The sequence below is a fragment of the Syngnathoides biaculeatus genome, chromosome 15, assembly GCF_019802595.1.
Source record: "Syngnathoides biaculeatus isolate LvHL_M chromosome 15, ASM1980259v1, whole genome shotgun sequence".
NCBI classification, from domain to species: Eukaryota; Metazoa; Chordata; class Actinopteri; order Syngnathiformes; family Syngnathidae; genus Syngnathoides; species Syngnathoides biaculeatus.
The window spans coordinates 17,797,494-17,823,716 of NC_084654.1; the positions used below are offsets into that span (position 1 = coordinate 17,797,494).

The 26,223-nt window shown below is 43.2% G+C and overlaps 2 protein-coding genes across 5 annotated transcripts in view; both read right to left on the reverse strand.

The window, feature by feature from the left end:
* Positions 1 to 38: 38 nt before the first annotated feature.
* On the reverse strand, positions 39 to 13,733 carry ncmap (non-compact myelin associated protein). Of its 2 annotated transcripts, none has more exons than XM_061843227.1 (4): positions 13,590 to 13,733; positions 3,140 to 3,216; positions 2,968 to 3,052; positions 39 to 1,691 (listed from the first exon to the last, which is right to left on the reverse strand). In XM_061843227.1, the coding sequence occupies exons 2-4, from the start codon at positions 3,210 to 3,212 to the stop codon at positions 1,448 to 1,450; spliced, it is 402 nt and encodes a 133-aa protein (XP_061699211.1). In that variant the 5' UTR covers positions 3,213 to 3,216; positions 13,590 to 13,733; the 3' UTR covers positions 39 to 1,447. The 2 variants fall into 2 exon arrangements, with proteins under 2 accessions (XP_061699211.1, XP_061699210.1); XM_061843226.1 differs by having other exon boundaries at positions 3,140 to 3,547.
* Positions 13,734 to 18,260: 4,527 nt separating this feature from the next.
* The window catches only part of rcan3 (regulator of calcineurin 3), a 53,368-nt gene continuing 45,405 nt past the window's right edge, over positions 18,261 to 26,223 (reverse strand). For all 3 annotated transcript variants that reach the window (XM_061844574.1, XM_061844575.1, XM_061844573.1), the window contains 2 exons: positions 24,877 to 25,048; positions 18,261 to 22,211 (listed from right to left, as the gene is read on the reverse strand). In XM_061844574.1, the coding sequence (XP_061700558.1) occupies positions 22,057 to 22,211; positions 24,877 to 25,048 (327 nt within the window). In that variant the 3' untranslated portion in view covers positions 18,261 to 22,056. The remainder of the gene's footprint in view (positions 22,212 to 24,876; positions 25,049 to 26,223) is intronic.

Here is a 26,223-nt window from a genome sequence, read left to right on the forward strand (position 1 = left end):
CCCCCCCAAAAAAAAAAAAAAAACGTTTTTATGTAGGAATACAACACAAGTACAATTGCCAGGGGGTGAAATACTAATAAAAATACATAAAAACATTCAGGGTTTCATCACAGAAATAAATCGTATAGACCACTTAACACCAAAGTTTTACCTGCATTGAAATTTCATCTTTCACTTTATTGTTCATCAATTTTTTTTGCAGGTAATTTTTTTTCCCCGTCAAGATTTTCTACAAGATTATTCCCATTATAAACGATGTATGAAATTGATGCAACATCTTTTTTAACTAATGTGCGTAAATTACAATTATTGTTGCTATACAAATCTTACCATCTTCAGTTTTGCTTGGATCAATAGATAATATGTCTAAATTTTGGTTATGACTCGACAAGATTTTAAATAGCATAATGACTCCTTTAGAGATCACATTTATGGCAGTATTAAATTCACTATGAGAAGTTTAAAAATAAATTCTTGGCGCGTTACAATTGAGTCCTTTGAGTTAAATAATTGACCAACCAAAACAACGTTATTAGCAAACCAGTGATGGTAAAATGAGGATTTTTTTCTGTATAAAATGTCTTTATTATTCCATAACTCGTATCTACGCAGAGGCCCGATAGCACCGCACTTGGCTGGCTCCCCGCGGACAACCACAATGACTACAGTTCAAATACAGTTGCTTAGTAAGTAGGCCTATATTTATGTTTACGTGTGCAAAACTGGTTGCCATCTGAGTGTTTTCAAAATAATAATTATACAGTATTTACAGTGTAATGATTCTTGCGCATACCACTGCACAACTCCACCGCACAAGTATTTTTCCAACCAATATTGAGCCAGAGCACATTTTACATGATCAAACTCTCAAGGCACGCCATTCCACAAAAAATATCACAGAAAATGATATCCACTCAAATAATTATTTGTCTTGTCTTACTCACAAACGTACTTGGTGTGAAATGTGCCCCTGTTTAGTTAACATAATTGTGTTATGAATGGGAAGAGTTGGACATGTTGATTTTTGTACTTTTTCTTCTGGCAGAAGATTATTTAATTGTTCTGCCGGTCCACATGGGTCACTGACGTAGGTAGAAGCACAAAGATACAAGATTTCTAGTTACTAAATAACCAGGACCTGGCAACTCGGAGCCAGTTATCCTTTTAGTCATAATGGTTATATCTCTTTAAATGTGATGGTAATGCAGAAACTTAAATGAAGAAATGTAAAGACCAACCAAGGATTGGTAGTGCAAACTACCAAGTGCTGTTTAGTGCCTCAGTTCATATAATTCCGGAACCCCTTTTGTGGTCTCCTTTTGTTCACATTTTGTCTGAGATTAAAAATGATAAAGTCATGTTCCACAGTATTCGGTCTATAAAGGCAGACCCTCCAGTCAGTCAGTCAGTGTTTTTTTTTTTTTTTTGGTTTGTTTTTTGGCGGATGCTACGTGTTTCCCGACGTGTCGTGGATTGTAACCGCCGTGAGTCCGCTGGCCGTACTGAAATCTTCGGAATTCCATCCCGCTCTTCGCCCTTCTGATGGGCCAGGACTGGGATCGGGGACGCCGCCTGACAAGGAGCTGACCCCGATGGTGGCCATGGGCACGATCGGAGCCGTGGACTGGGACGTTTTCTTGTGAGGCTTGGAGCCCCCGATGGATCCCAGGAGTCGGGATGCGTGGGTCCGCCTTAATCCCAGAGAAAACAGAAAATAAGAACATTTCCACATGAAGGTACCATTCCAGGCGGCACGGTGGGTTAGCTGGAAAACGTTAGCCTCACAGTTCTGAGGTCCCGGGTTCGATCCCGGACCAGCCTGTGCGGAGTTTGTATGTTCTCCCCGTGCCTGCGTGGGTTTTCTCCACACACTACGGTTTCCTCCCATAATCCAAAAACATGCAACATTAATTGGACACTCTAAATTGGCCCTAGGTGTGATTGTGAGTGCGGCTGTTTGTCTCCATGTGCCCTGCGATTGGCTGGCAACCAGTTCAGGGTGTACCCCGCCTCCTGCCCGTTGACAACTGGGATTGGCTCCAGCACCCCCCGCAACCCTTGTAAGGATAAGCAGGTAAGAAAATGGATGGATGGAATTCCTTCACTCACAAGTGAGCCAACTTGCATATTTTTTACAACCGTCATTCGTATGATTTTTTTTTTGTCTTGAGTTGTGAGCAAATTTTACATTACGAGCGCTAGCTGGAGAAGGAGCGAACTTCACAATATCCAGCAGTTTGGCAGGTAGTGAACAAATCCATCCATTCATTTTTTTTGCCGCTTATCCTCACGAGGGTTACGGGGAGTGCTGGAGCCTATCACAGCCGTCAATGGGCAGGAGGCGGGGTACACCCTGAACTGGTTGCCAATCAAATGCAGAGCACATAGAGACAAACGGGCGCACTCACAATCACACCTTGGGGCAATTTAGCGTGTCCAATTAAAGTCGCATGTTTTTGGGATGTGGGAGGAAACCGGAGTGCCCGCAGAAAACCCACACAGGCACGGGGATAACATGCAAACTCCACACAGGCGGTGGGACCGGGGATTGAACCCGAAACCCCAGAACTGTGATGCCAACGCTTTCCAGCTGAACCACCGTGCCGCCGTGAACAAATCTTTTTTAAAAAAAAAAAAAAAAAAAGGCCAAGAATTTGCTTGAAAGTGATTGTTACCCCTTCTTGTTGATGTTTACGTGAAACTAGATGTAAAACATCAAATATTAACATTTGTTTTACAAAAATCCACCATCTTAATGTTCACACAAAGTGCAAAATGTCACAAACGGACTGCGAAAACTTGAGATTTCCATTTTACAACGCAGCAGCAACCTCACAGGAAGTCACAAGTGTCTTCCATTTTGGTTTGACGCCGGCTGTCTGTCTTTCCAAGCTCATCATTCGCCCGTGTGTGTTTATTTCCTATACTGTAGTCGCAATGCGCCACTTCAAAGGAATGTCGCCTCACTTGTTGTACGTCTTCAGGATGAAGAGAAGAATGGTGAGAATTACAATGACACCGATGACGATGACGGCGATCATGGCGCCAGAACCTGAGGAGGAAAAAAACAAAACGTCAAAATGTAAATCCGAGCGGTGTGACGCGCATGCAGTGAAATGCATCATGGGAAGCTTCTCACTCTGGATGAGGATTTGCTCTTTGGATTTGGTGACATTGGAAGGTGACGTGGTTGAATTTTGCATCATAAACATGAACCTGTGCAAGCAACAACAAAAATATAGTCATTACCTTTTAAACACAATAAATAAATAGTAGTAATTAAGTAAGTACTAAGTAATAATGTAAGTATAAGTAATAACACACATACATACATTATGATACAAATCCACACAAATTACTGAGTGCATCGATCATGTTGCAACGCCCTGACCTTATTGTTGACTACACACAAAATGAAAAATAAAAAGCAGAACGTGCCTTGAGATATGAGTGACAACCTTGAGATACAAGCTCTGCGCGATGCTGGTGAACTCGATTCACCTCAGTTCACAAGAAGTTGCAGTTGTTGAACTTGTGAACATTTCATCTAGAAAGAGGTTCAAGCTGTTTAATGTCACACTCAGTTGTCAAACTAAACATAAAACAAAAACAAACTGCGCGTTGTATATTTAAACTAACCCAACTATGTTGCCTGTAGATGAGCTCAGGCTGACTTAGTGCTAAAATATCAGGGAAAATCCTGTTGACATGCTAATAGTTAGCATCGATAGTCACAGTTTTACAACTTTTCATGCAATAGCTATTTGAACACAAATGGTGAAACAACACATGAAGACAGATAAGTCTTACAATTACACTACATGTACTGAAAATTACAAAGCCCTAAACTGATTTACCTTTTTTTTTTTTTTTTTACATAGTAGGTGTATTTCTTTAAGTACAATATTTTTTTGTACAACTTCCAAGTAAATCTTTGTCCTTAAGTACGTAAGCACTCTCTTCTTCTTCTTCTTTTCCTTTCGGCTTGTCCCGTTAGGGGTCGCCACAGCGTGCCATCTTTTGCCATCTTAGCCTATCTCCTGCATCTTCCTCTCGAACCCCAACTGCCCTCATGTCTTCCCTCACCACATCCATAAACCTTCTCTTTGGTCTTCCTCTCGCCCTTTTGCCTGGGAGCTCCATCCTCAGCATCCTTCTACCAATATACTCACTCTCTCGCCTCTGAACATGTCCAAACCATCGAAGTCTGCTCTCTCAAATCTTGTCTCCAAAACATCCAACTTTGGCTGTCCCTCTAATGAGCTCATTTCTAATCCTATCCAACCTGCTCACTCCAAGCGAGATCCTCAACATATTAATTTCTCCTACCTCAAGTTCTGCTTCCTGTTGTTTCTTCAGTGCCACTGTCTCTAATCCGTACATCATGGCCGGCCTCACCACTGTTTTGTAAACTTTGCCCTTCATCCTAGCAGACACTCTTCTGTCACATAACACACCAGACACCTTTCGCCAGCTGTTCCAACCTGCTTGGACCCGTTTCTTCACTTCCTGACCACACTCTCCATTGCTCTGTATTGTTGACCCCAAGTATTTGAAGTCGTCCACCCTCGCTATCTCTTCTCCCTGTAGCCTCACTCTTCCCCCTCCACTTTTCTCATTCACGCACATATATTCTGTTTTACTTCGGCTAATCTTCATTCCTCTCCTTTCCAGTGCATGTCTCCATCTTTCCAATTGTTCCTCTGCGTGCTCCCTGCTTTCACTGCATATGACAATATCATCTGCGAACATCATGGTCCAAGGGGATTCCAGTCTAACCTCATCTGTCAGCCTATCCATTACCACTGCAAACAGGAAGGGGCTCAGAGCTGATCCCTGATGCAGTCCCACCTCCACCTTAAATTCCTCTGTCACACCTAAGGCACACCTCACCATTGTTCTGCTGCCATCATACATGTCCTGTACTATTTTAACATACTTCTCTGCCACACCAGACTTACGCATGCAGTACCACAGTTCCTCTCTTGGTACTCTGTCATAGGCTTTCTCTAGATCCACAAAGACGCAATGTAGCTCCTTCTGACCTTCTCTGTACTTTTCCACGAGCATCCTCAAGGCAAATAATGCATCTGTGGTACTCTTTCTAGGCATGAAACCATACTGTTGCTCGCAGATACTTACTTCTGACCTGAGTCTAGCCTCCACTACTCTTTCCCATAACTTCATTGTGTGGCTCATCAACTTTATTCCTCTATAGTTCCCACACCTCTGAACATCCCCTTTGTTCTTAAAAATGGGAACTAGAACACTTTTCCTCCATTCTTCAGGCATCTTTTCGCCCGCTAGTATTCTGTTGAATAAGTTGGTCAAAAACTCCACAGCCATCTCTCCAAATTGCTTCCATACCTCTACCGGTATGTCATCAGGACCAACTGCCTTTCCATTTTTCATCCTTTGTAGTGCCTTTCTGACTTCCCCTTAGTAATCATTTCCACTTCCTGGTCCTTCACTCTTGCCTCTTCAACTCTTCCTTCTCTCTCATTTTCTTCATTCATCAACTTCTCAAAGTATTCTTTCCATCTATTTAACACACTACCGGCACCAGTCAACACATTTCCATCTCTATCCTTAATCACCCTAACCTTCTGCACATCCTTCCCATCTCTATCCCTCTGTCTGGCCAACCTGTAGAGATCCTTTTCTCCTTCTTTCGTGTCCAACCTGGTGTACATGTCTTCATATGCCTCTTGTTTAGCCTTTGCCACCTCTACCTTTGCCCTACGTCGCATCTCGATGTACTCCTTTCGCCTCTCCTCAGTCCTCTCAGTATCCCACTTCTTCTTCGCTAATCTCTTTCCTTGTATGACTCCCTGTATTTTGGGGTTCCACCACCAAGTCTCCTTCTCCCCTTTCCTACCAGATGACACACCAAGTACTCTCCTGCCTGTCTCTCTGATCACCTTGGCTGTCGTCGTCCAGTCTTCCGGGAGCTTCGGTTGTCCATCGAGAGCCTGTCTCACCTCTTTCCGGAAGGCCGCACGACATTCTTCCTTTCTCAGCTTCCACCACATGGTTCTCTGCTCTACCTTTGTCTTCTTAATCTTCCTACCCACCACCAGAATCATCCTACATACTACCATCCTATGCTGTCGAGCTACACTCTCCCCTACCACTACTTTACAGTCAGTAACCTCCTTCAGATTACATCGTCTGCACAAAATATAATCTACCTGCGTGGTTCTACCTCCGCTCTTGTAGGTCACTATATGTTCCTCCCTCTTCTGGAAATAAGTGTTCACTACAGCCATCTCCATCCTTTTTGCAAAGTCCACCACCATCTGCCCTTCAAAGTTCCTTTCCTGGATGCCGTACTTACCCATCACTTCTTCATCGCCCCTGTTTCCTTTACCAATATGTCCATTACAATCTGCACCAATCACAACTCTCTCGCTGTCTGGGATGCTCAGAACTACTTCATCTAGTTCCTTCCAGAATTTCTCTTTCAACTCTAGGTCACATCCTACCTGTGGTGCATAGCCGCTAACCACATTATACATAACACCCTCAATTTCAAATTTTAGTCTCATCACTCGATCTGATACTCGTTTTACCTCCAAGACATTCTTAGCCAGCTCTTCCTTTAAAATAACCCCTACTCCATTTCTCTTCCCATCTACTCCGTGGTAGAATAATTTAAACCCTGCTCCCAAACTTCTAGCCTTACTACCTTTCCACCTGCTCTCTTGGATGCACAGAATGTCAACCTTTCTCCTAATCATCATGTCAACCAACTCCTGTGCTTTTCCTGTCATAGTCCCAACATTCAAAGTCCCTACACTCAGTTGTAGGCTCTGTGCATTCCTCTTTTTCTTCTGACGCTGGATCCGGTTTCCTCCTCTTCTTTGTCTTCGACAAGTACGTAAGCACTCTATAAAGCGTTAACAAGAGTTCGCCATCTACATTGTTTTGCACTGACAAGGCTTCACTTTACAATCATTTTCCAATTATACTTCAGCTTCCACACGAACCCAAGTGGAACAGCAGCCACGTCATCGTCAGGGTTCCTCGTCCAATTTTCGCACGCACAACAAAAGAGGCAACGATGACTCACCGGAACGAAAGCAGTAATCAGACAAACTATTATTAGGGGGGAGTATTGTTAAGTATTGTTTTTGTGACTCAAACAAATTGGCTAACAGCTATAACACTGTGCTGCCTCACAAAATATATATATTTTTTTTAAGATAAGTGCTACTAGCTCACTTATTTTATTAAATGATATAAATGATACATATCTATATTTTCACATTTTTTATGACAATGTTATGAAAATTAAGCCGAAGCATACCACACATCATATTTTTGCTTTCGTTCTTTGATAAAATGTTTTATTTCGGTGTGAAAATAAACCTGTGGAGCAGTGAATTCAAAATAAATAAAATATCAGGCAAAAGTCTGAAGCGGTTTCTTTCTTCCATTATTACATATATTATTGTAAATATAAATATACGTACAGTATACATTGTTGTATGTATAAATGCGCACATGGGGGGTGTACAAAAGTTGCCATTTAGTTTTAACAGTTTATTATAACCCCCATAAAATATATTGTCCATAGAAGGATACGTGGCCACAGTGATTACCAGCCAGTGTTGCCAAAGATTTATTAATTTAAAAAATTATAAAATATTAAACAATTAATTATTTTGAAGATGGCGACGTGTATAAGTTTGTAAGAAGCACGGCAAGAAGTTGGTTTGCGTGTATGCTTGAGTTTAGAAACTGGACAGCTGAATAGAAACATTAAAAGGGGAAAAGCCAGCAATCTGAGCACAAAACATAATGGTAATTGTATGTTATTCTAATTATGACTTAAAGCAACCATTTATTGGTTTAATAAAAACTGTATAATATATAATTGTATAATTATTCAATAAATAATGCTTCCGTTCATTACTTCATCATGGAAGAATGTATTTATGAAGAAAATAATACTCAAAAATATGATCGTTTACGACGGCATGGTGGTTCAGCTGGTAAAGCGTTGGTCTCACATTTCTGAGAACCCGGGTTCGATCCCGTACCCACCTGTGTGGAGTTTGGATGTCCTCCCCGTGCCTGCGTGGGTTTTCTCCGGACACTCCGATTTCCTCCCACATCCCAAAAACATGCAACATTCATTGGACACTCTGAATTGCCCCCAAGGTGCGATTGCGAGTGTGACTGTTTGTCACTATGTGCCCTGCGATCGGCTGGCGACCAGTTCAGGGTGTCCCCCACCTCCAGCCCGTTGACAGCTGGGAAAGGCTCCAGTGCTCCCCGCGACCCTTGTGAGGATAAGCGGCAAAGAATATGGATGGATCGATTATGGTTTACAAAATCTTCCGGTAATAACACGATTATATACTGTAGAATGCAAAGACGTGAACTTGAGTATTGGGATTTCAAGCTTTTTTTCCCCCCAACGGCCATTGCGTGAGAAGTGGAACAGAAGACCAATGAATGAATGAATGAATGAATCCTATGAATGAATCATATCCTTCCAGCCGTTATTAGTCCCGCTGATCCTGTTCAGAGCTACAGGGTACCGGCTACAAACCAGGCCCGGTCATCGGTCAGTCACTTGGTACATACGTACAGACACAGACAAACACGCATTGCTCCCATTCACACAATCAAAACGCGTGGGAAGTGGACCCACAGCCAAGATGGGCAAATGTCATCAGGAAGGACTGAATAGGAAACTGCGTTGCAGTGACGTTCTCGTCTGGTGCTGGAAGGCAAACGCGACGTGACAATCAATGGCGGCGTTGACGGATTATTAAGCAGGCACATTAGCGCCAACGTACATCACGTGGACTGTTTGCAGAGCTGACGGCTCCCGACAAGTGACGACTGCTTGACGCTCGGACATCCTGACATGATAAAATCGCTCAGATTCTCACAAAGGTTTTGGTCCGAGCCGGTTTACTTAATTATTTTATTGAGTCCAATTTTTAACGGGAGAGCAATTTAAAAAATCCATACAGTACATTAAAATTTGCTGGTACTGTATTTTTTATTTTATTTTAGAAACTACAGGAGGGGTGTCAAACTCATTTTCCTCGCGGCCCACATTGGAGTTCCAGCTTCCCTCAAAGGGCCGTTGTGACTGTGAAACAATAAAAATATTTAATCGTCTCATCATATTTACATCATCAATTTATGAACTAGTTTTGGAATCATAAATCAAGGGCAATGTGTTTTTCAATTGGTAACAAGAATGCTTGTAATATCTCAGCTTCATCATTTATGATAATGACATTTTGAAATTTCTGTGCAGATTTTGCAAAAATCATGAAAATTGACACTCTAGATTTGGCTCCACGGGCCACATAAAATCATGTGGCAGGCCAAATCTGGCCCCTGGGCCTGAGTTTGACACCTGTGCTATATAGAATATAATGCACATTGCTTAATTTAATAATCCTTTATTTAATGCACAATTTATATTATACAATTATTATAATGTTATTATTAATTGCAGCCCGCATTGTAGTTCCAGCTTCCCTCAAAGGGCCGTTGTGACTGAGAAACAATAACAATATTTAATCGTCTCATCATATTTACATCATCAATTTATGAACTAGTTTTGGAATCATAAATCAAGGGCAATGTGTTTTTCAATTGGTAACAAAAATGCTTCTAATATCTCAACTTCATCATTTATGATAATGACATTTTTAAATTTTGGTACAGATTTAGCAAGAATCATGAAAATTGACACTCTAGATTTGGCTCTGCGGGCCACATAAAATCATGTGGCGGGCCACATCTGGCCCCCGGGCCTGAGTTTGACACCTGTGCTATATAGAATACAATACAGATTGCATAATTAAATTAGCCATTATTTAATGCACAACTTATACAATACGGTTATTATAATGTTATTATTATTTGCTTCATTTACATACTGTATTTAGATTATTTCAAGGATATCCCCTAGAGCTAGATCATATATTTTTTTTAGTAATTATTATTACTATTATTATTCCTACGTTCATAACCACATCATAAGCCACAGGTGTCAAACTCAAGGCCCGGGAGCCAGGTGCGGCCCGGCACATGATTTTATGTGGCCCGCAAAGGCAAATCATGTGTGTCAACTTCCATGATTTTTGTTCAAATCTGTTCCAAAATTCAGATTTTGAATTCAAATTGTCATATCATAAAGGAAGACGTTGGGTCATTTTTGTGTTACCAAACAGCAACAATAATTGAAACACCCATTACCCTCGATTTCTGATTCCAAAACTAGTTGATATATTGATTGTGTAAATATGATGGGTCAATGAAAGATTTTTATGGTTTCACAGACAGAAACCATTTACGACAACGTGGCCCGCAGTAAAAATTAGTTTGACACCTCTTTCATATGCAGTGTTATCAGAGTGGCTCATCAGGACGTAGCAGTATGTAATGACGCGTATCAACAAATTGTATGTCGTACATGAGCGCGTCAGTGAGCGTGATTATACTGTACTGCATCCTGATGTATTTGCATAGATCAGGTAAAGAGGAACTTGAGCAAATCGGGTCACGGGTCGCTGTTTCCTCTTCCGTGTTTGCCTATTCTCTCTATATTGTTCCACAAATCTTCACGCGATACCCTTTCACCTTCTGCAAACAACACATTTTATGCTTTGTAAACCAGGATGGAGTCCAAAGCGGAACAGGAACCTCATGAACACGTACAGTCCATTTAAATACTGCAGTGGCACAATGAATTGCGTGGAATTGATTCAATGCCGACGTACACCGGCATCTACGGTAAATCCATCTATCCATTTTCTTAGCCGCTTATCCTCACGAGGGTCGAGGGGGAGTGCTGGAGCCTATCCCAGCTGTCAAGGGGCAGGAGGCGGGGTACACCCTGAAGTGGTCGCCAGCCAATCACAGGGCACATCAAGACAAATAGCTACACACACAATCACACCTAGGGGCAATTTCGAGTGCCCAATTAATGTTTTTTGGGATGTGGGAGGAAACCGGAGTGCCCGGAGGAAACCCGCGCAGGTACGGGGAGAACATGCAAACTCCACACAGGCGGGGCCGGGATTGAACCCGGGACCTCGGAACAGTGAGGCCAACGCTTTAATCCACGGTAAATCAATTACAATATCAGTGAAAATGCAGAACTCAGACAGTTTCACTACATACAGCGTGAAATATTTCACAATTTTATTTTTGTATGGTTGGATAATAATAGCTGACAACTAATTAAAAGCCACAATTCAATTCATAATTCACCGTATCAAGAAATTCGAATGATGCATCATCAACAAAAAAAAAAAAAAAAGGTTGATATGTCATTTCGGCAGGAATTGGCGCTCTGAAAAGTATTTTAGTGTGTTGAGTAAATCACTCAAATAGAAAAGTTTATTATTTGAAAAGAAAAAAAAAACATTTTAATGGGATTTTAATAGTTAATCCATCCAGTTACATTATAATTTTGAGGTCATTTTAATGATTGGGAAATCTCATTCAGCCACCTGCAAAAATAGACGAAAAATAAGCCAATGCATTTCCATTTTTGTTTTTTGTTAGCTGGTCTTCAAATGGTCCGGCTCATCGGTCCGTTTTATAACCCGCGTGTGCCCCTTGGTCTCAAATGTTTGCCCACCTTTGCTATATTGCGATGATATTCTCCCGATATTGTTATGACGCAGCTGCAATCGTCAGGCGCACATTTAAACGTCCTCCGCTGCCGCAAACCAACAATATATAACTGACAATATGTATATTTTATTGCCGTCACGTGCACTCGGGGTGATAGTGAAATACTTAAATATCAGCACGAGTTCAACTCATACGGTGGTGATTTATTGACAACGGAAGGAATTTATGGCCTTGATTGTCGCTAATCATTCACCTTTGATACGGAAGACGCTCACCGGACACTTCAATAGGTACACCTCCGCCATCAAATGTCGTCCATCCAAGAGCTGTATGAACCTTTACTTAACGCAATGTTAATTATCATACTATTATTATCATGTTAAGAGCTGTTTCTGTTGCTCCATAACAATCGGTTAATTTCAAAATATTGTATGTCACTATGACAATTCTGCACTGCTGCACACTTGATCAGCGTCAACGTGCCGGATTCTGTTTTCGGACCTTGGGAGTGAACTCACACAACACTTGAAAACTTAAACACATTTAAAAATAAATATCTATCATCTGTTGGACTAGTGCGCATGTTTTTCATGAAATCCTCCTAAGGCAAGACCATTCAAATTTTATAAAAAAAAAAATACTGAGAGAAGGCGGAAAAAAACGACACAAGGGCCATTTTGACATTAATTGACGTTAATTCTATAAAGACACTAAAATCCAATTCATCAAACAATTCTGGAGTTTTTATATATAAAGATATTTTCGAAAGAGGCCTTGATCATAGTTTTCCTATAAAGGTGATGTAGGGCGAAAAATGAGGGTGTTGGGGTGGAGACAAATTCCTCGTGTGTTGTTACACACTTGCCCAATAAACCTGGTTCTGATTCTATGACTTCTGTCGTGATTTGGCACGATATGAATCAAACTGCATTGAACTGGACTAAATTCTGACCGGGTTGTACAAAACAATCGTCGAAAAATCTACGATGTAGTGGGGAAGGAAAAATGAGCCACAATCGTGCTGAAGTTAATTGTACTTTACTTGTAAGTAGTTTCCTTTTTCTGTCCTTATATAACTAGATAAGTTGTGGATAAAATCAGTTTCGTAGTAGTAATAGCTAGTAGGAGCCACATCAAATATTAATTTTGGTAAATTGTTGACTTCTTTAGAGTTTTTGAATGGAAAGGTCACTAATCTGCGGAAGCGTATCACTGCCACACCCAAAAAAAAGGTCGCGTTTTACATTATAATGTGAATCGTTTCACATTATAATGTGATTAATTGCATGTGATAATGTGACTCGTTTCATTTTTTTTTTTTTCTGTTGCTGGTCAAAAAAAAAAATGTGAAGGTTTTGTTTTACACATTCAGTAAGTGCATAAAATCCAATTAAGATTGACTTAATTTTTGTTACAATGCATTAGTTGAATGGCCATTGTGGTGCTAACCGTCTTGGCCACCTGAGTAGTTGACATATTGTACATGGATGTGTGTACAGTATATAAATCCCAGATTCCATTAGCTCCTTGCAGAGGATAAAGAATATGTGCGGGTATTGCTATAATGAATGTCTAAATATGATTTTGTCTTTCTCCACATGTGCTAGCATTGGCATTAAGCAAAGAGACTAAAGGCTAAGTTACCGTACGTGCTTGAAATTAAATACGCAAGGTGTAATTTTCCAGTTTGCGTGTTTAATTTGACAGTAAACTCAACATTAAAGAGTTGGATGTTTCTGCTGTAGAATGTGAAGTAACCACAGTATATCTCATACATTTCTATTTTTAATAAAAATCTAGCCGAAAAACTTTGGAAAATCTACTTTGTATACTCTGAAAGGAACATCAGCTGTTTCCTTGTTTCATTCATCAGCTGCCGTCCGTCCACGTCGCGCGCCCCCCGCCCCACCCCCAACGCATAAAGTCTGATGAAAGAAGCCAGCAAAAACTGCAAAGTTTACAGAACTTACCGGCGACGCTCCACTGTGAGATCAGCCCAAGCTTTCTCCAGGTGGAAGGATGAGGAGCGCACGTCTCCCCCACCTCAGCAACACCCCCTAACCTCTCTCGCCGGACATAGTCCACTAGAAAGGAGTGAAGTCCTATCCGATGTCGGAAGCTCCACCACCCCACCCCCCCCCCCCGCCCTTCCCTCGCGAACAACAGCAGAGGGACAACAACCTTGGTGGGAAAAAAGGAGGGATGAGACTAACTCTCTCTTTCTTGCTCTCTCTCTTTTTGAAGTTGGGATGAGGAGGAGCTTTCTCGCTTGGTGCGCTGCAGCTGAGAGTCCTGATGTCAGTCAGCTGGTTTTTCCGGTCCTCCCGCTCGGCCTTTGAGGTGTGCCTGCCGTGGTGCCTGGTCAAAATAAAAGAAAAGCAGAGGCAGCAATGCTTGCGGCAGAATCAGCGGAGGTCGCACGCGAGGGTGTGCCTGGATGAAACATTAAACTTTATTACTGCATGCCTCAAATATGGGTGGACTCATATTCTTGTTCCCCCGCAGATTGAAGGTCCTACTTTCTGAAATCATGCACGGCAGGTGGCGTAACTGTGCCCCTGCGGCAGGGTAGACTACTGTGGGAGTCTTTACAGTCGACTTTATTGACCACCAATCAAATCTGCTCCTCTCATTCCCTCTAAATCGGGCAGAATCACAGCCTCGAGGAAGACGTCTGTGCGAGAAAAGGGACAATGCGTAATGGCGGCTATCTGTGCATGAATGGAACACTGTCAACAGTCCTTGGCCGTTATAGAAACCCACAATGTGAGCCAGTATCCTTATTAAATACACGATGAGCTGGTAAGTATCATTTTCTTTTGCCGCTTATCCTCACGAAGGTCGCGGGGAGAGCTGGAGCCTATCCCAGCTGTCAACGGGCAGGAGGCGGGGTACACCCTGAACTGGTCGCCAGTCAATCGCAGGGCACATAGAGATAGACAACAGTCACAGTCACAATCACACCTATGGACAATTTAGAGTCTCCAATGAATCCATGTTTTTGGGATGTGGGAGGAAAGCGGAGTGCCCGGAGAAAAGCCACGCAGAACATGCAATCTCCACACAGGCGGGGCCGAGTTCCAACCCGGGTCCTCCGAGCTTTACCAGCTGATCCACCGTGCCGCCTGATTTAATCATTAATGCAGAAATATGACAAGTGAGACACAGGAAAATGAACATACAGAGACTCACCTCCCAGAGCAAGTGTTGGCATTTATTATCAGGAATTTATTTTAATGTGTTGTTTAAGGGTGTTAAAATATTACTTAAACAATTGTCATACCATTTTGAAGGTTTTTTTTTATGGCTATAAATGGCCTAGAAAATAAAGTTGTTTGGGCTTTGGAGAAGTTTTTTTGAATTTTTTATTTTTTTAAGCGTGATCCTAAGTCCAGTCGTCCTTACAGGAGCACACAAGTGGTTTGTAAATTAACTTCTATAGTTGTCTGAAGGGTATAGGTTAAAGGGTGGATTCCATCCATCCATTTTCTACCGCTTTTCTGGGTCAAGTCGCGAGGGAAGTAGCTTCGGACTTCCCTTTCCCCAGCCACTTCTTCAAGCTCTTCCGGAGGGATCCCGAGGCGTTCCCAAGCCGGTCTCTCCGGCGTGTCCCGGGTCGTCCCCGGGGTCTCTTTCCGGTGGGACATGCCCGAAACACCTCACCAGGGAGGCGTCCGGGAGGCATCCGAATCAGATGCCCCAGCCACCTCATCTGGCGCCTCTCAATGCGGAGGAGCAGCGGCTCGACACCGAGCCCCTCCCGGATTACCGAGCTTCTCGGCCTCTCTCTAAGGGAGTGCCCGGACACCCCTGCGGAGGAAACTCATTTCGGCCGCTTCTATCCGGGATCTTGTTCTTTCGGTCACGACTCACAGCTCGTGCCCGTAGGTGAGGGTAGGAACGTAGATGGCCTGGTAAATTGAGAGCTTCGCCTTTCGACTTAGCTTTACCACGGCGTGGTCTTAAAAACAAAATCTCGTGATGATTATATTGCCTGTAACACAGCCCAACTTGTGGTCTTCCCCACTAAATGCTGCCAACTGTGCTCTCCAGTTCCCATCCGGAGGATATTAAAGAAGCTACTGTAGCAGGTTTGAAGTGAACACATTGTTCGGCATTTGCAGGTGTTCCCACGTCGCAGCACCGGCCTCACAAAAAGAACCCGCACAGGTCAACTTTCACTCCACACAAGACGTGCGCGTACCCCCCCGGGCTGAAATGTGATGTTGTGAACTCAACTGTTTTCCACCAGAGGAGTTTTGCTCTCGACAGCCAGACGACGAGATGTTTACAAACAGAATTTGCACATCCAATATGGCAGACGCACCGACGCACCCTTGCCAGTGGAAACACACTTTTTTTTTTTTTTTTTGCAGATTCCTCGAAAATTGAGCGTGCTCGCCTTCTCTGAACTCTCTAGAGCGTCAGATTGGATTTCCGGGCGTACACAATCCCAGGAAAGGGAAAATACTTGTAAAAATGATTGGCCTCGATATTCACGTTACAGAAGTGAGAAAAAGTACTTTCCTCACCTCGTCTGTATTGCGTGTAGTCCTCCTGCGTTTTTTACCCGAAAGAGGCGAATAAGAGTGTGAACAATGCGGCCTCTGTTTTGTCGACTACACACATCACTACATGACTAATGTGTCATTACATTAATGTGCAAAGCATTTACTGGAAAATGTGAACAATAAACAGAGGAATAACACAAAAGAAACACAAAAGGACAAAACATTAAGCACAGCTGCACAATGGAATAATGACATACAAGAACTGTTCTTTTGTGTAAAACTGCTGTCCTATTGTGATTTCTCATTTTTTTTTATATTTTGTTTCTCATTCTCATCTCATTTTAAATGTTTTTTTCTCTTCGTTTTCAAATGCCTTTAATCATGTAAAGCACATTGCGTTACCTCGTGTATGAAATGCGCTATACAAATAAATTTGCTTTGCTTATTGACTTTCTCCGCATATGACTTGACAGATTTGAGTGAGCATTTAGTAAGTAACACACACTTCGTTGCTGAGTGAAGTTGTCGAGGCGGGGGTGAAATTTGTTTGCCGATGTGTTTGCGGCATGCACCTCATACGTGCACAAATTGGGGTGTAATTTGCCGGCTTGTGGATGAAGTGCTGCCTCCACGAGGGAAAACTGATTCCACTCGCGATCGCTCCATGAAAATCGGACGCCCGAGTTGTCATGGTAAAGACAATCAGGACGCCTCCCCCACTGGCCAAATGTTGTATTGGGCAAGATGAACAGTGGCTCACTTTTAGGCCCGCCCCCTCAAAACAGGCTAAATTAAGTTTGTTGTTTTTTCTTGTTGCATGCCGTCAATCCCCCTGCTGTGTGTCTTTCTTACCAGCAATGTTCATGGGTCAGTGTGACATGCGATGTTTCATCAAGAAGAAAAAAAATCATGTAAATCATTTATCTAAAAATCTATTTACCGTAATTCCCGGTCTACGGAGCGCACCTGGTTATAAGCCTCACCCAATACACTTGTAAAGGAAATACCATTTGGTACATACATACAATTCAGCTGCGTAAAAGCTGCACGTGCCCACATTGAGACCCACATTGAAACACGAGATATTTACAAAGAAAGACGGTACACAGAGAGTTTAACGCTAGCGCCTCCGCGCTAATGCTAACGCTATCGCCGCCGTGCTAACAGTGCAGGTTAAAAAAAACATACTGGTAAAAATGACTGAGACACGGCAGTAACAAGCTAGCACAGTGCTGACAGGCCATTGTGACGGTCTGAGCGCTCCCCCGTGCTGAAAAGTCTCCTTGTGATTAATGCGGATGCGTTGCTAACAAGGGAATTCTGGGTATGTAGCAGATGCTTACTGGAAAATCCCCTGGTGTCATAGTTCTCCTTCTTTTACATAGAAGGAGCTAACATACGTTGTAACCTAACCTTAACTCTACATTAACCTTAAAACAAAATTTGATAAAAAGATATACACATATACGTACGTTCTCTGTGTTCATCTTTCTGAGACGTCCATAGCGAACATAAACACTCGGCGACAAGTTGTCTAATGGCACTTGTTGAAGCATGGGTGGGGATGTTTCAGACTGGCCGGAAGTTTACAAAATATACACACATGTGCATTAACCACAAGGAGAGTTTTCAGCACCCGGAGTGCTCAGACTGTCACTCTGGACCGGTAAAAGTCACTTCTGCGGCACATATATTCCACCGGTCTTTCACCGGTAGAAAAAAGGCACAAATTAGCCGCATCACCGCATAAACCGCAGGGTTGAAAACATGTGAAAAAAATTGCGGTTTATCGGCCGGAAATTACTGTATGGATAACAACACAGCACCATTAAAAAAAACACACATTTTGAATATCCACATGATTCATTCATGCCACATGATTTCCTTTGGAAAAATATTGAGATTAGCGCATTAGCGTGCTGAGACGCTTGAGCAATGGATAAACATAGGAGTGGTTCAATCACATGACGCAGATACTTAGATTACAGTAGTCAACCTTTACACCTCGATAATAATAATAAAACACACACACACACACACACACACACACACACATCTGCTAGTTAAGACATTGCTGAGTAAATTCTAAGCCATAAAGCAAACTGAAAAACGACACCAAACGTGGCTTTTAAGAATCAGTCTTTATGGATATTTTCTATGTGAAACAATACTACACAAATAGAAGCAGATACTGTTAAGAGAGAAAGAACAAGAAAATACACATACCGGTATTATTACATCTGTAAATTATTGCTCATTTTGCTACTTTGTTTTCTGGATTTTCCTACCATAGAAGACACATTAGTCACGTCAACTGAAATATTCAACAACAAAAAAAAAAAAAACAAATAATAAACAATAGTGACAAACATCATTGACCTTTTTCTTATCTTTTCCTTTTTTTTTTGTTTTTTTTTTTTTAGTTTGTTGAAACGATCGTTGTCATTTTTCATCGTCGACATCGCCCGAGAGAAGCCGTCACAAAGCGCGCGCGAACACACATACACACACTGCCGGGACGACGTCTCAGCAACATAAACATTTGGCATATGTACAAAAATATACACGTACACGCACGTCTGTGAGCACAGAGTACAAAAAAGTCATATTAAGTCGGGCGCCGCCAAGCTGCTTCCTGTTTGTACGTCACACAACGACATCCTGAATGAGTTAGGAGATGGTTTTCTTTATCTGAGGGCCAAAAAAAAAAAAAAAAAAAAAGCGACAGATAGCGGTAATGTTGTGACACAGAGAAGAGAAAACAAAAAACAAAAAACGAGTGTCACATGCTCGTAAAGGCCAGTTCAGGTGTCGGACGAACAAAGACAGACAAATGTGCTTCCTAACTGGTGCAAAGGAGACAATCGCAAAACACAGCGTTAAAGTGCTCACATGCGTCTTTTTCGCGGCTGTAAATCGCAATCTATGGACCACTTTCGCACAGCGGTGGGCAACCTGCGGCCTGTGGACCATCGACGGCCACGCGGGTGTACCCGGGATCTGCATCTAAAAACAAATCAAACGCCCGGAGTAATTCCCATTAGAACGCAGTACCCACTAATGCTCATAATCCATCCGAATACACCCCTTACATAAATTCTGAAATATTGGGCTTTCAGGTGAAATTTCAGGATAAAAACTGTTTTCGTTTTTTAATACATGAATGTAAAAAAAATGAATACTGGATGAATCATAATTTAATCCTGCAATCCAATTAACTGTGCCGCTCCTTCTCTGCCTTCTTTGTCCCCCGGAAGAATGAAGACTTCATATTCTACTACTACGCTAAGTGACTCAATAGGAAATATTCGTCTAGTTCTGAATATATGCCTGTGAGTGTTGTTAAAATATCGGTCTGCATGTGTTGCGCCACCAATTGTTTTCAAATATCTTTTTAAAATAATGCTAAAATTGTTTTTCATTGTTTGTTAGCTTTAAACTAAGCAAACCTTCATTTGAAACAGCCTGTTGTCGCTACGGCTCTTTTTGACGAATTGCTCCGATATTTGTCAAACTGCTGCGTGTGGTGAGGTGAGTCGAGTTCACCGCCACAACACAGCGCTCGTCAAAAACATCAAGTCAGGTAACGTGTTTCTCAAGGCACAATTGTATTTCAACACCTGTTTTGCCACAGAGACAGACCGGGGGAGTCACAGAGAGACATAGAAGCGGACGTCACTGGAAATGTCGGACTTGAGTTGTAGTTCAAACAAACGCTGTCAATTTTGCCGTTCAGCATCTCGTGAGAGGGAAGCTTAGTAAAAAAAAAAAAAAAAAAAACCCACACACAACCGTGGTGCGTCCAATAATTAGGTAAAATTTTGTCTAGCTGGAAAGGTTACAGCACCTTTCATGGTCTGAAATTCCACATGAAAACCCAATAATCTCGAATAACGTACACGTTGGCATGTCCCCCCCCCCACACACACACTTATGTAAATGTAATAAGAGTGGTAACGCGAGATTAATAATCTATCCTTCCATTCTTTTATATTTCTTGTGCTCATTTGGGTCGTGTGTGTGAGCTGGAGCCTATCCCAGCTGACTTTGAGCGCGAGAAGTGCTTTGGTTGCCAGCCAATCGCAGGGTACACGCAGACACTCGCACTCCCATTCGCGCCTACGGTCGGGACTGCAAATAATAGGACACGGACGCTATTCTCATTTTTTGGGGCTTTAAACGCCATCACACTGGAATTGAAATGAAACCAATAATATGTGCTTTAATTGCAGACTTTCAGATAGCCTTTGCGAACCATAATTGACCAGATTACCGTAATTCCCGGCAAACAAAGCGCACCTGGTTATAAACCTCACCCAGTACATTTGTAAAGGAAATACCGTTTGGCCGCAGCTGTGTAAAAGCCGCTAGTGCCCACATTGAAACACGAGATATTTACAAAGACGGTACACAGAGTTTAACGCTTGTGCCGCCGTGCTAATGCTAACGCTAGCGCCGTCACGCTAATGCTAATGCTAGCACCGCCACGGGCGCGAACGCTAACACTAGTCGCCGCACTAACTAACAGGGCTGGTTAAAAAAAAAAAAACGAGAAAAACTGGAAAAAATCACTTGAGACACAGCAGTAACAAGCTAGCGCAGCGCTAACAGGGCAAGACCGGTAAAAGTCACTTCCTCGGCACATATTCCACCAGTCTCATTCTTACCTTTTCCGCTCAAGTCCCCCCTTGCGGGTGTTAGAAAAAAAAATGGACAAATTAGCCGCATCGCCCCATAAACCGCAGAGTTCAAAGCGTGTGAAAGAAGTCGCGGCTTGTAGGCCGGAAATTACGGTTTCTCTATGTGTGTACACCACTTAATCATCGCAGCCGGCGTGCTTCGCTGGACGTTCCCGCGTTCTACGGTCTGTCCACTGCTCCAAATGATTCATGCTAAAGCCGTGGGGGTGAAAAACATATTTAAGAATGGCGCACATTTGCTGTCATTTGCTCTCACTGAAGGAAATACGTGAGAATGCTTTGGTTGACATCTCATCAGGCATCTTTCCCTCTTAGACTAGAAAAAAACGGCGACAAAGACAAAGCGGTATGTACAAGCCCGGGGAAAAAAGCGGGAGGACCCCCGCATCGGAAAAAGGAGGCGCGGTCCGAAACAACGCTAGAAAATGATGGCGACAACACGCAAATTTGAAATCTAGGAAAGGAAAATGAACAAAGACGCCCTGTTTGAGTCCTGCGTGCAAGCGAAAAAACAAAACTCCCGCGTCTTACGCATGCAAAAAGTGTACCAAGTACACAATAAGAACACACATCTAGTGGGTGAAATGAATAAAAAAAAAAGAAAAATGGGGATAAATATTCAGCCACCACAACTTCTTTTGTTAGTCACATATGGCGTTACGTGCAGTGTGTGCGACGTTAAATATTCACTTTATTAGTATTGTATCACGCCGTCGACTATATACATGCATCCCGATGCGAGCTGATATGGACGATGATTGGAAAAAGGGACTGAAAAAAGAAAATGTGCAAATCACCCCAAAGAACACCCGGTCATTGCGAAATGAAACAATGAGGTGTGCGGGGGGGAGCTAACGCGCTCACTGGAGTGTGTGCGCGTGTCTGTGTGTGTGTGTGTGTGTGTGTGTGTGTGTGTGTGTGTGTGTATCCGCCTCCGCTGAGCGTCGACAGGCCTTGGCGGCATCAAGAGTGCCTCGCTGCAAGGATGTGATGAATGTGTTTGTGTCTGTGTCCTCGTGCGTTTCTTCTGAGTCGCCTCGTCCGCTGACCCGCAAAAACTGGAGCAATGTTTGTCTGTTTTTGAGCTGGAATGACGGCGGCGGCGCTCTCCATGAGTGCAGAGAGAAGAGAGAGAGAGAGAAGGAGAGGGAAAAAGAGAGAAAGAGAGAGAGAGGGCGGTTGGTGTTGCAGGTCAACAAGGCGGCCTGTGGAGCGCGTGGCGGGGTCTAGTTGAAGACCTTCGGGGGTCCGTCGGGACGTCGGGTCTGCACGATTTCCTGCTTGGGCCGCGCCGCCTCGTCGTCCTCCGTCTCGCTCTCGCACACGTGCACCACCACGCTCGGGGTGGACTCGGTGCCGGCGTGCAGCTCGTACTTCTCGCCTGTCGCGAACCACATTTGCACATATGCGTGGATAACGGTACACTTTACCAAGTCGTGTCATGTCATTGTCCGAGCCGCTTATCCTCACGAGGGTCGCGGGAAAGCTGGAGCCTATCCCAGCTAGCTTCGGGTTGAAAGGCAGACTACACCCTGAACTGGTCGCCCGTCAGTCACGGGGCAGATATCGACACCATCACTGACCGGGAGTCGATCCCACGCTGCCCGCACCAAACCATCAGTGACTCCCATTTTTTACCAAGTAGTATATTTAATATTATCGTCAGTCAGAGTTTAAACATTCACGCTGCACTCAAATATATCAAAAATGATCATAAAAACTTGACTTAAATATTGATTCACTTCAAATGTATTGCGGGTTGTTGGATACAATTTGCAACTAGCTAAATGTTTGAAAACAAAGATTAAGTTCTGAAAAATGTACTTCAAAGTTAAATAAATAAAATCAAATTAAATTGTTCATTAAATATTAAAAATTGCTTGACTTTGGAGAGTCCACTGTATAGTGCTGTCCCTAAAACTGTAACAAATTAAAGTCAATTTAGAAAACACTTTAAAGCACCGGGACTATTTGAAAAAGTATGACATGCTTCATAAACAAGAATTGTTATGATGGCCGCGGATTTGTCTGAAACAAGCCATGCAATAAATGAAACATTGTGTGTTCAGTCTGATCTGACAAGCCCGGGTGACTCAGAATCAACGGAATACGCAAGAGCAGTTGCCGTGGCGATAAGATGGGACAGGAAATTGTCCCCGAGGAACGACAAGAGAATGACAATGCGCCGTCACCACGGGGAGCCCATAGAGGGCGACAGCGCGCTGTGCGTGTGGGCTCAAACCCGACGCCGATCTGGATCGTGGAAGGGAAGCCACTTCCTGACTCCCCGGTTGCCGTAGTAACGGAGCAGCGCCATTGTCCTAACGGTCGTCTGTTGTGTGAGAGCATTTTAATGAAGTTTTAGCTGATAAGTGGGGGTGGGAAGGGGGGGGGGGGGTTACAACAACAGATAAGCTTTACAGAGCACAAACGTGGAGCTGTTTTTCACGGCGTTGGGCTGACATTTTCTGAAAAAGGCCGCTATCTGAAATGTGACTGGTGTGTCATATTGCGCTGGCGTTATTAGCATGCAGAAAAAGCGCCGGGGAACGAGGCTGCTGGGAAGTCACACCAAGCCCTGATTACTGCAGATACAGTGAAGAAAACAAGTATTTGAACGCCCTGCTATATTGCAAGTTCTCCCACTTAGAACTCATGGAGGGGTCTGAAATTTTCATTGTAGGTGCATGTCCACTGTGAGAGAAAATGACAAAGAATGATCCAGAAATCACAATGTATGATTTTTTAACAATTTGTGTGATACAGCTGAAAATAAGCATTTGAACACCTGTCTATCAGCTAGAATTGTGACCCTCAAAGACCTGTTAGTCTGCCTTTAAAAGTCCACCTCCACTTCGTGTGTTATCCTGAATCTGATGCACCAGTGTGAGGTCGTTAGCTGCATAAAGACACCTGTCCACCCCATACAATCGGTAAGACTCAAACTTGCAACCTGGCCAAGACCAAAGAGCTGTCCAAAGACACCAGAGACAAAATTGTACAACTCCACATGGCTGGAAAGGGCGACGGAGAAATTGCCAAGCAGCTTGGTGAAAACAGGTCCACTGTTGGAGCAATCATCAGAAAATGGAAGAAGCTAAACGTGAGGGTCAATCTCAATGGGAGTGGATCCCCACGCAAGATATCGCCTCCTGGGGTCTCAATGATCCTTAGAAAGGTGACGAATCAGCCCGGGACTACACGACAGGACTTGGTCAATGACCTGAAAAGAGCTGGGACCACCGTTTCCAAGGTGACTGTCGGTAATGCACTAAGACACCATGGTTTGAAATCACGCATGGCACGGAAGGTACCCCTGGTTAACACACAGCACATGTCAAGGCCCGTCTGAAGTTTTCCAATGACCATTTGGACGATACAGTGGAGTCATGGGAGGACGTTTTGTGGTCAGATGAGACTAAAGTGGAACTTTTTGGTCATAATTCCACTAACAGTGTTTGGAGGAAGAATTGTATTGTGAAATTTTGGGGAACAACCTCTTTCCCTCAGTCAGAGCATTGAAGATGGGTCGTGGCTGGGTCTTTCAACGTGACAATGACCCAAAGTACACAGCCAGGAGAACCAAAGACTGGCTCCGTAAGAAGCATATCAAGGTTATGGCGTGGCTTAGCCAGACTGTGTTCAAATACTTATTTTCTTCACTGTAAAAACCAACAGTCAGATGCCTTCCTTTCACCGTCATGTGAAAGAAAATAAGTTGTGACTGTAATGTTCTCCGTTCATGGAAACTATTGGTCACGCAGAAATTTAAGCATTTACCCCCGGAGTCCATTAGGAGTCAATTGCAAATCAAAAATGCAACAACTAGCATATTAGTGATTGTGAAAAGCCATCAGGGGGAACGTCAACAACTTAAAAAGTGACGATTCCCCCGGGTCCATACATGAGCCTGAAGAGGATCACATCATTTTCCATTTTAAAAATCATTCGCCACCAGCCTTCCCGGTTAAGTTGAGTCGTTGACGTCTAAAGCCGTCAATGGGAGTGAACGCGCTTTAACCGCGACCGCGTTGACGACTGCTTACCAGGTCCCAGCTTGGCGACCGCGCACAAAAGGTCGTAGTTGATGACCGGCGTGGCGTCCTCGCTCTGACTCCAGCCTACGGGTGGCGACGCGGGCGGCGAGATCAGGAACTGTTTGACGGGCTGCGGGGGCGCCAGGTAGGACTTGTCGATGTCCTCGTCGCCATTTTGGACCTGGCGGCAAGAGTGATGGCGACCAGCGAGCTCAGTCATTTGATTTTATGACACTCCTTTAATTTTTTTTTTTTTTCAATTAGGTTGCACATTTTCTAGTCAGGGATGCATCGTCCAATGTACTCTACGTACCAATTTGGGTCTGGTTCTGAAAGGACCCCCAAAGGTTTTTGTTTGGTGCTCAATTTTTTCCACAACCCACTGACCTCAATGGCAGTTTTAGGGGCGATCAATAGCAATTATTAATAGATGTAGCCGACAGCAATATCTTTAGAAGTGTTATTTACATTCAACAAAAGAAAACTGATCAGGAAAAAAATACTTGCACAAAACGGAACACACAATAGTTTATACTTTCAAAAGCAATTCACGGCTCCCAGACTGACTCACAATAAAGGATTCATTAGGCCACATTGAACAGTTGAATAGTCGCTCGTGAATCCAAAATCTTAAAGAATAGAAAATATGCCTGAGAAAATGCATAAATGTAAGACAGAATAATAACATATTTTCTCATATTATCTTGTCTGTCCAAAGGATCTAGAGAGGTATTGGGCTTAAACTGCAATGAACAAGTGGATTAAATTGCACAACGGCACGTCTGTGATTAAATAAACATCCATCCATCCATTTTCTTTGTTGCTTATCCTCACAAGGGTCACGGGGAGTGGTGGAGTCTATCCCAGCTGTCAACGGACAGGTTGTGGGGTACACCCTGAACTGGTCACCAGCCAATCGCAGGGCACATGGAGACAAACAGCCGCACTCACAATCGCACCTTGGGGCAATTTAGAGTGTCCAATTAATGTTGCATGTTTTTGGGATGTGGGAGGAAACCGGAGAGCCCGGAGAAAACCTACGCAGGCACGGGGAAATCATGCAAACTCTACACAGGCGGGGACGGGATCGAACCCGGGTCCTCAGAACTGTGGGACGCGGCCCTTCAGACACGGAACCTCTTTTCGAAGAAGTGAACATCTCACAATCGAGTGAAGTGTAAGAGGCAATATTAACCTTTCATTTCGAGCCATATTTAGATGATACGCGGATCACTTCTAACTAACAACAGACTCCCCGACAGTATGACAGTATGTAGGGTACTCAACGCTTTACCATCTGAGCCGCCGTGCCGCCAAAGTAGACATCATAAGCTAATTTAATATAGAATACCAATT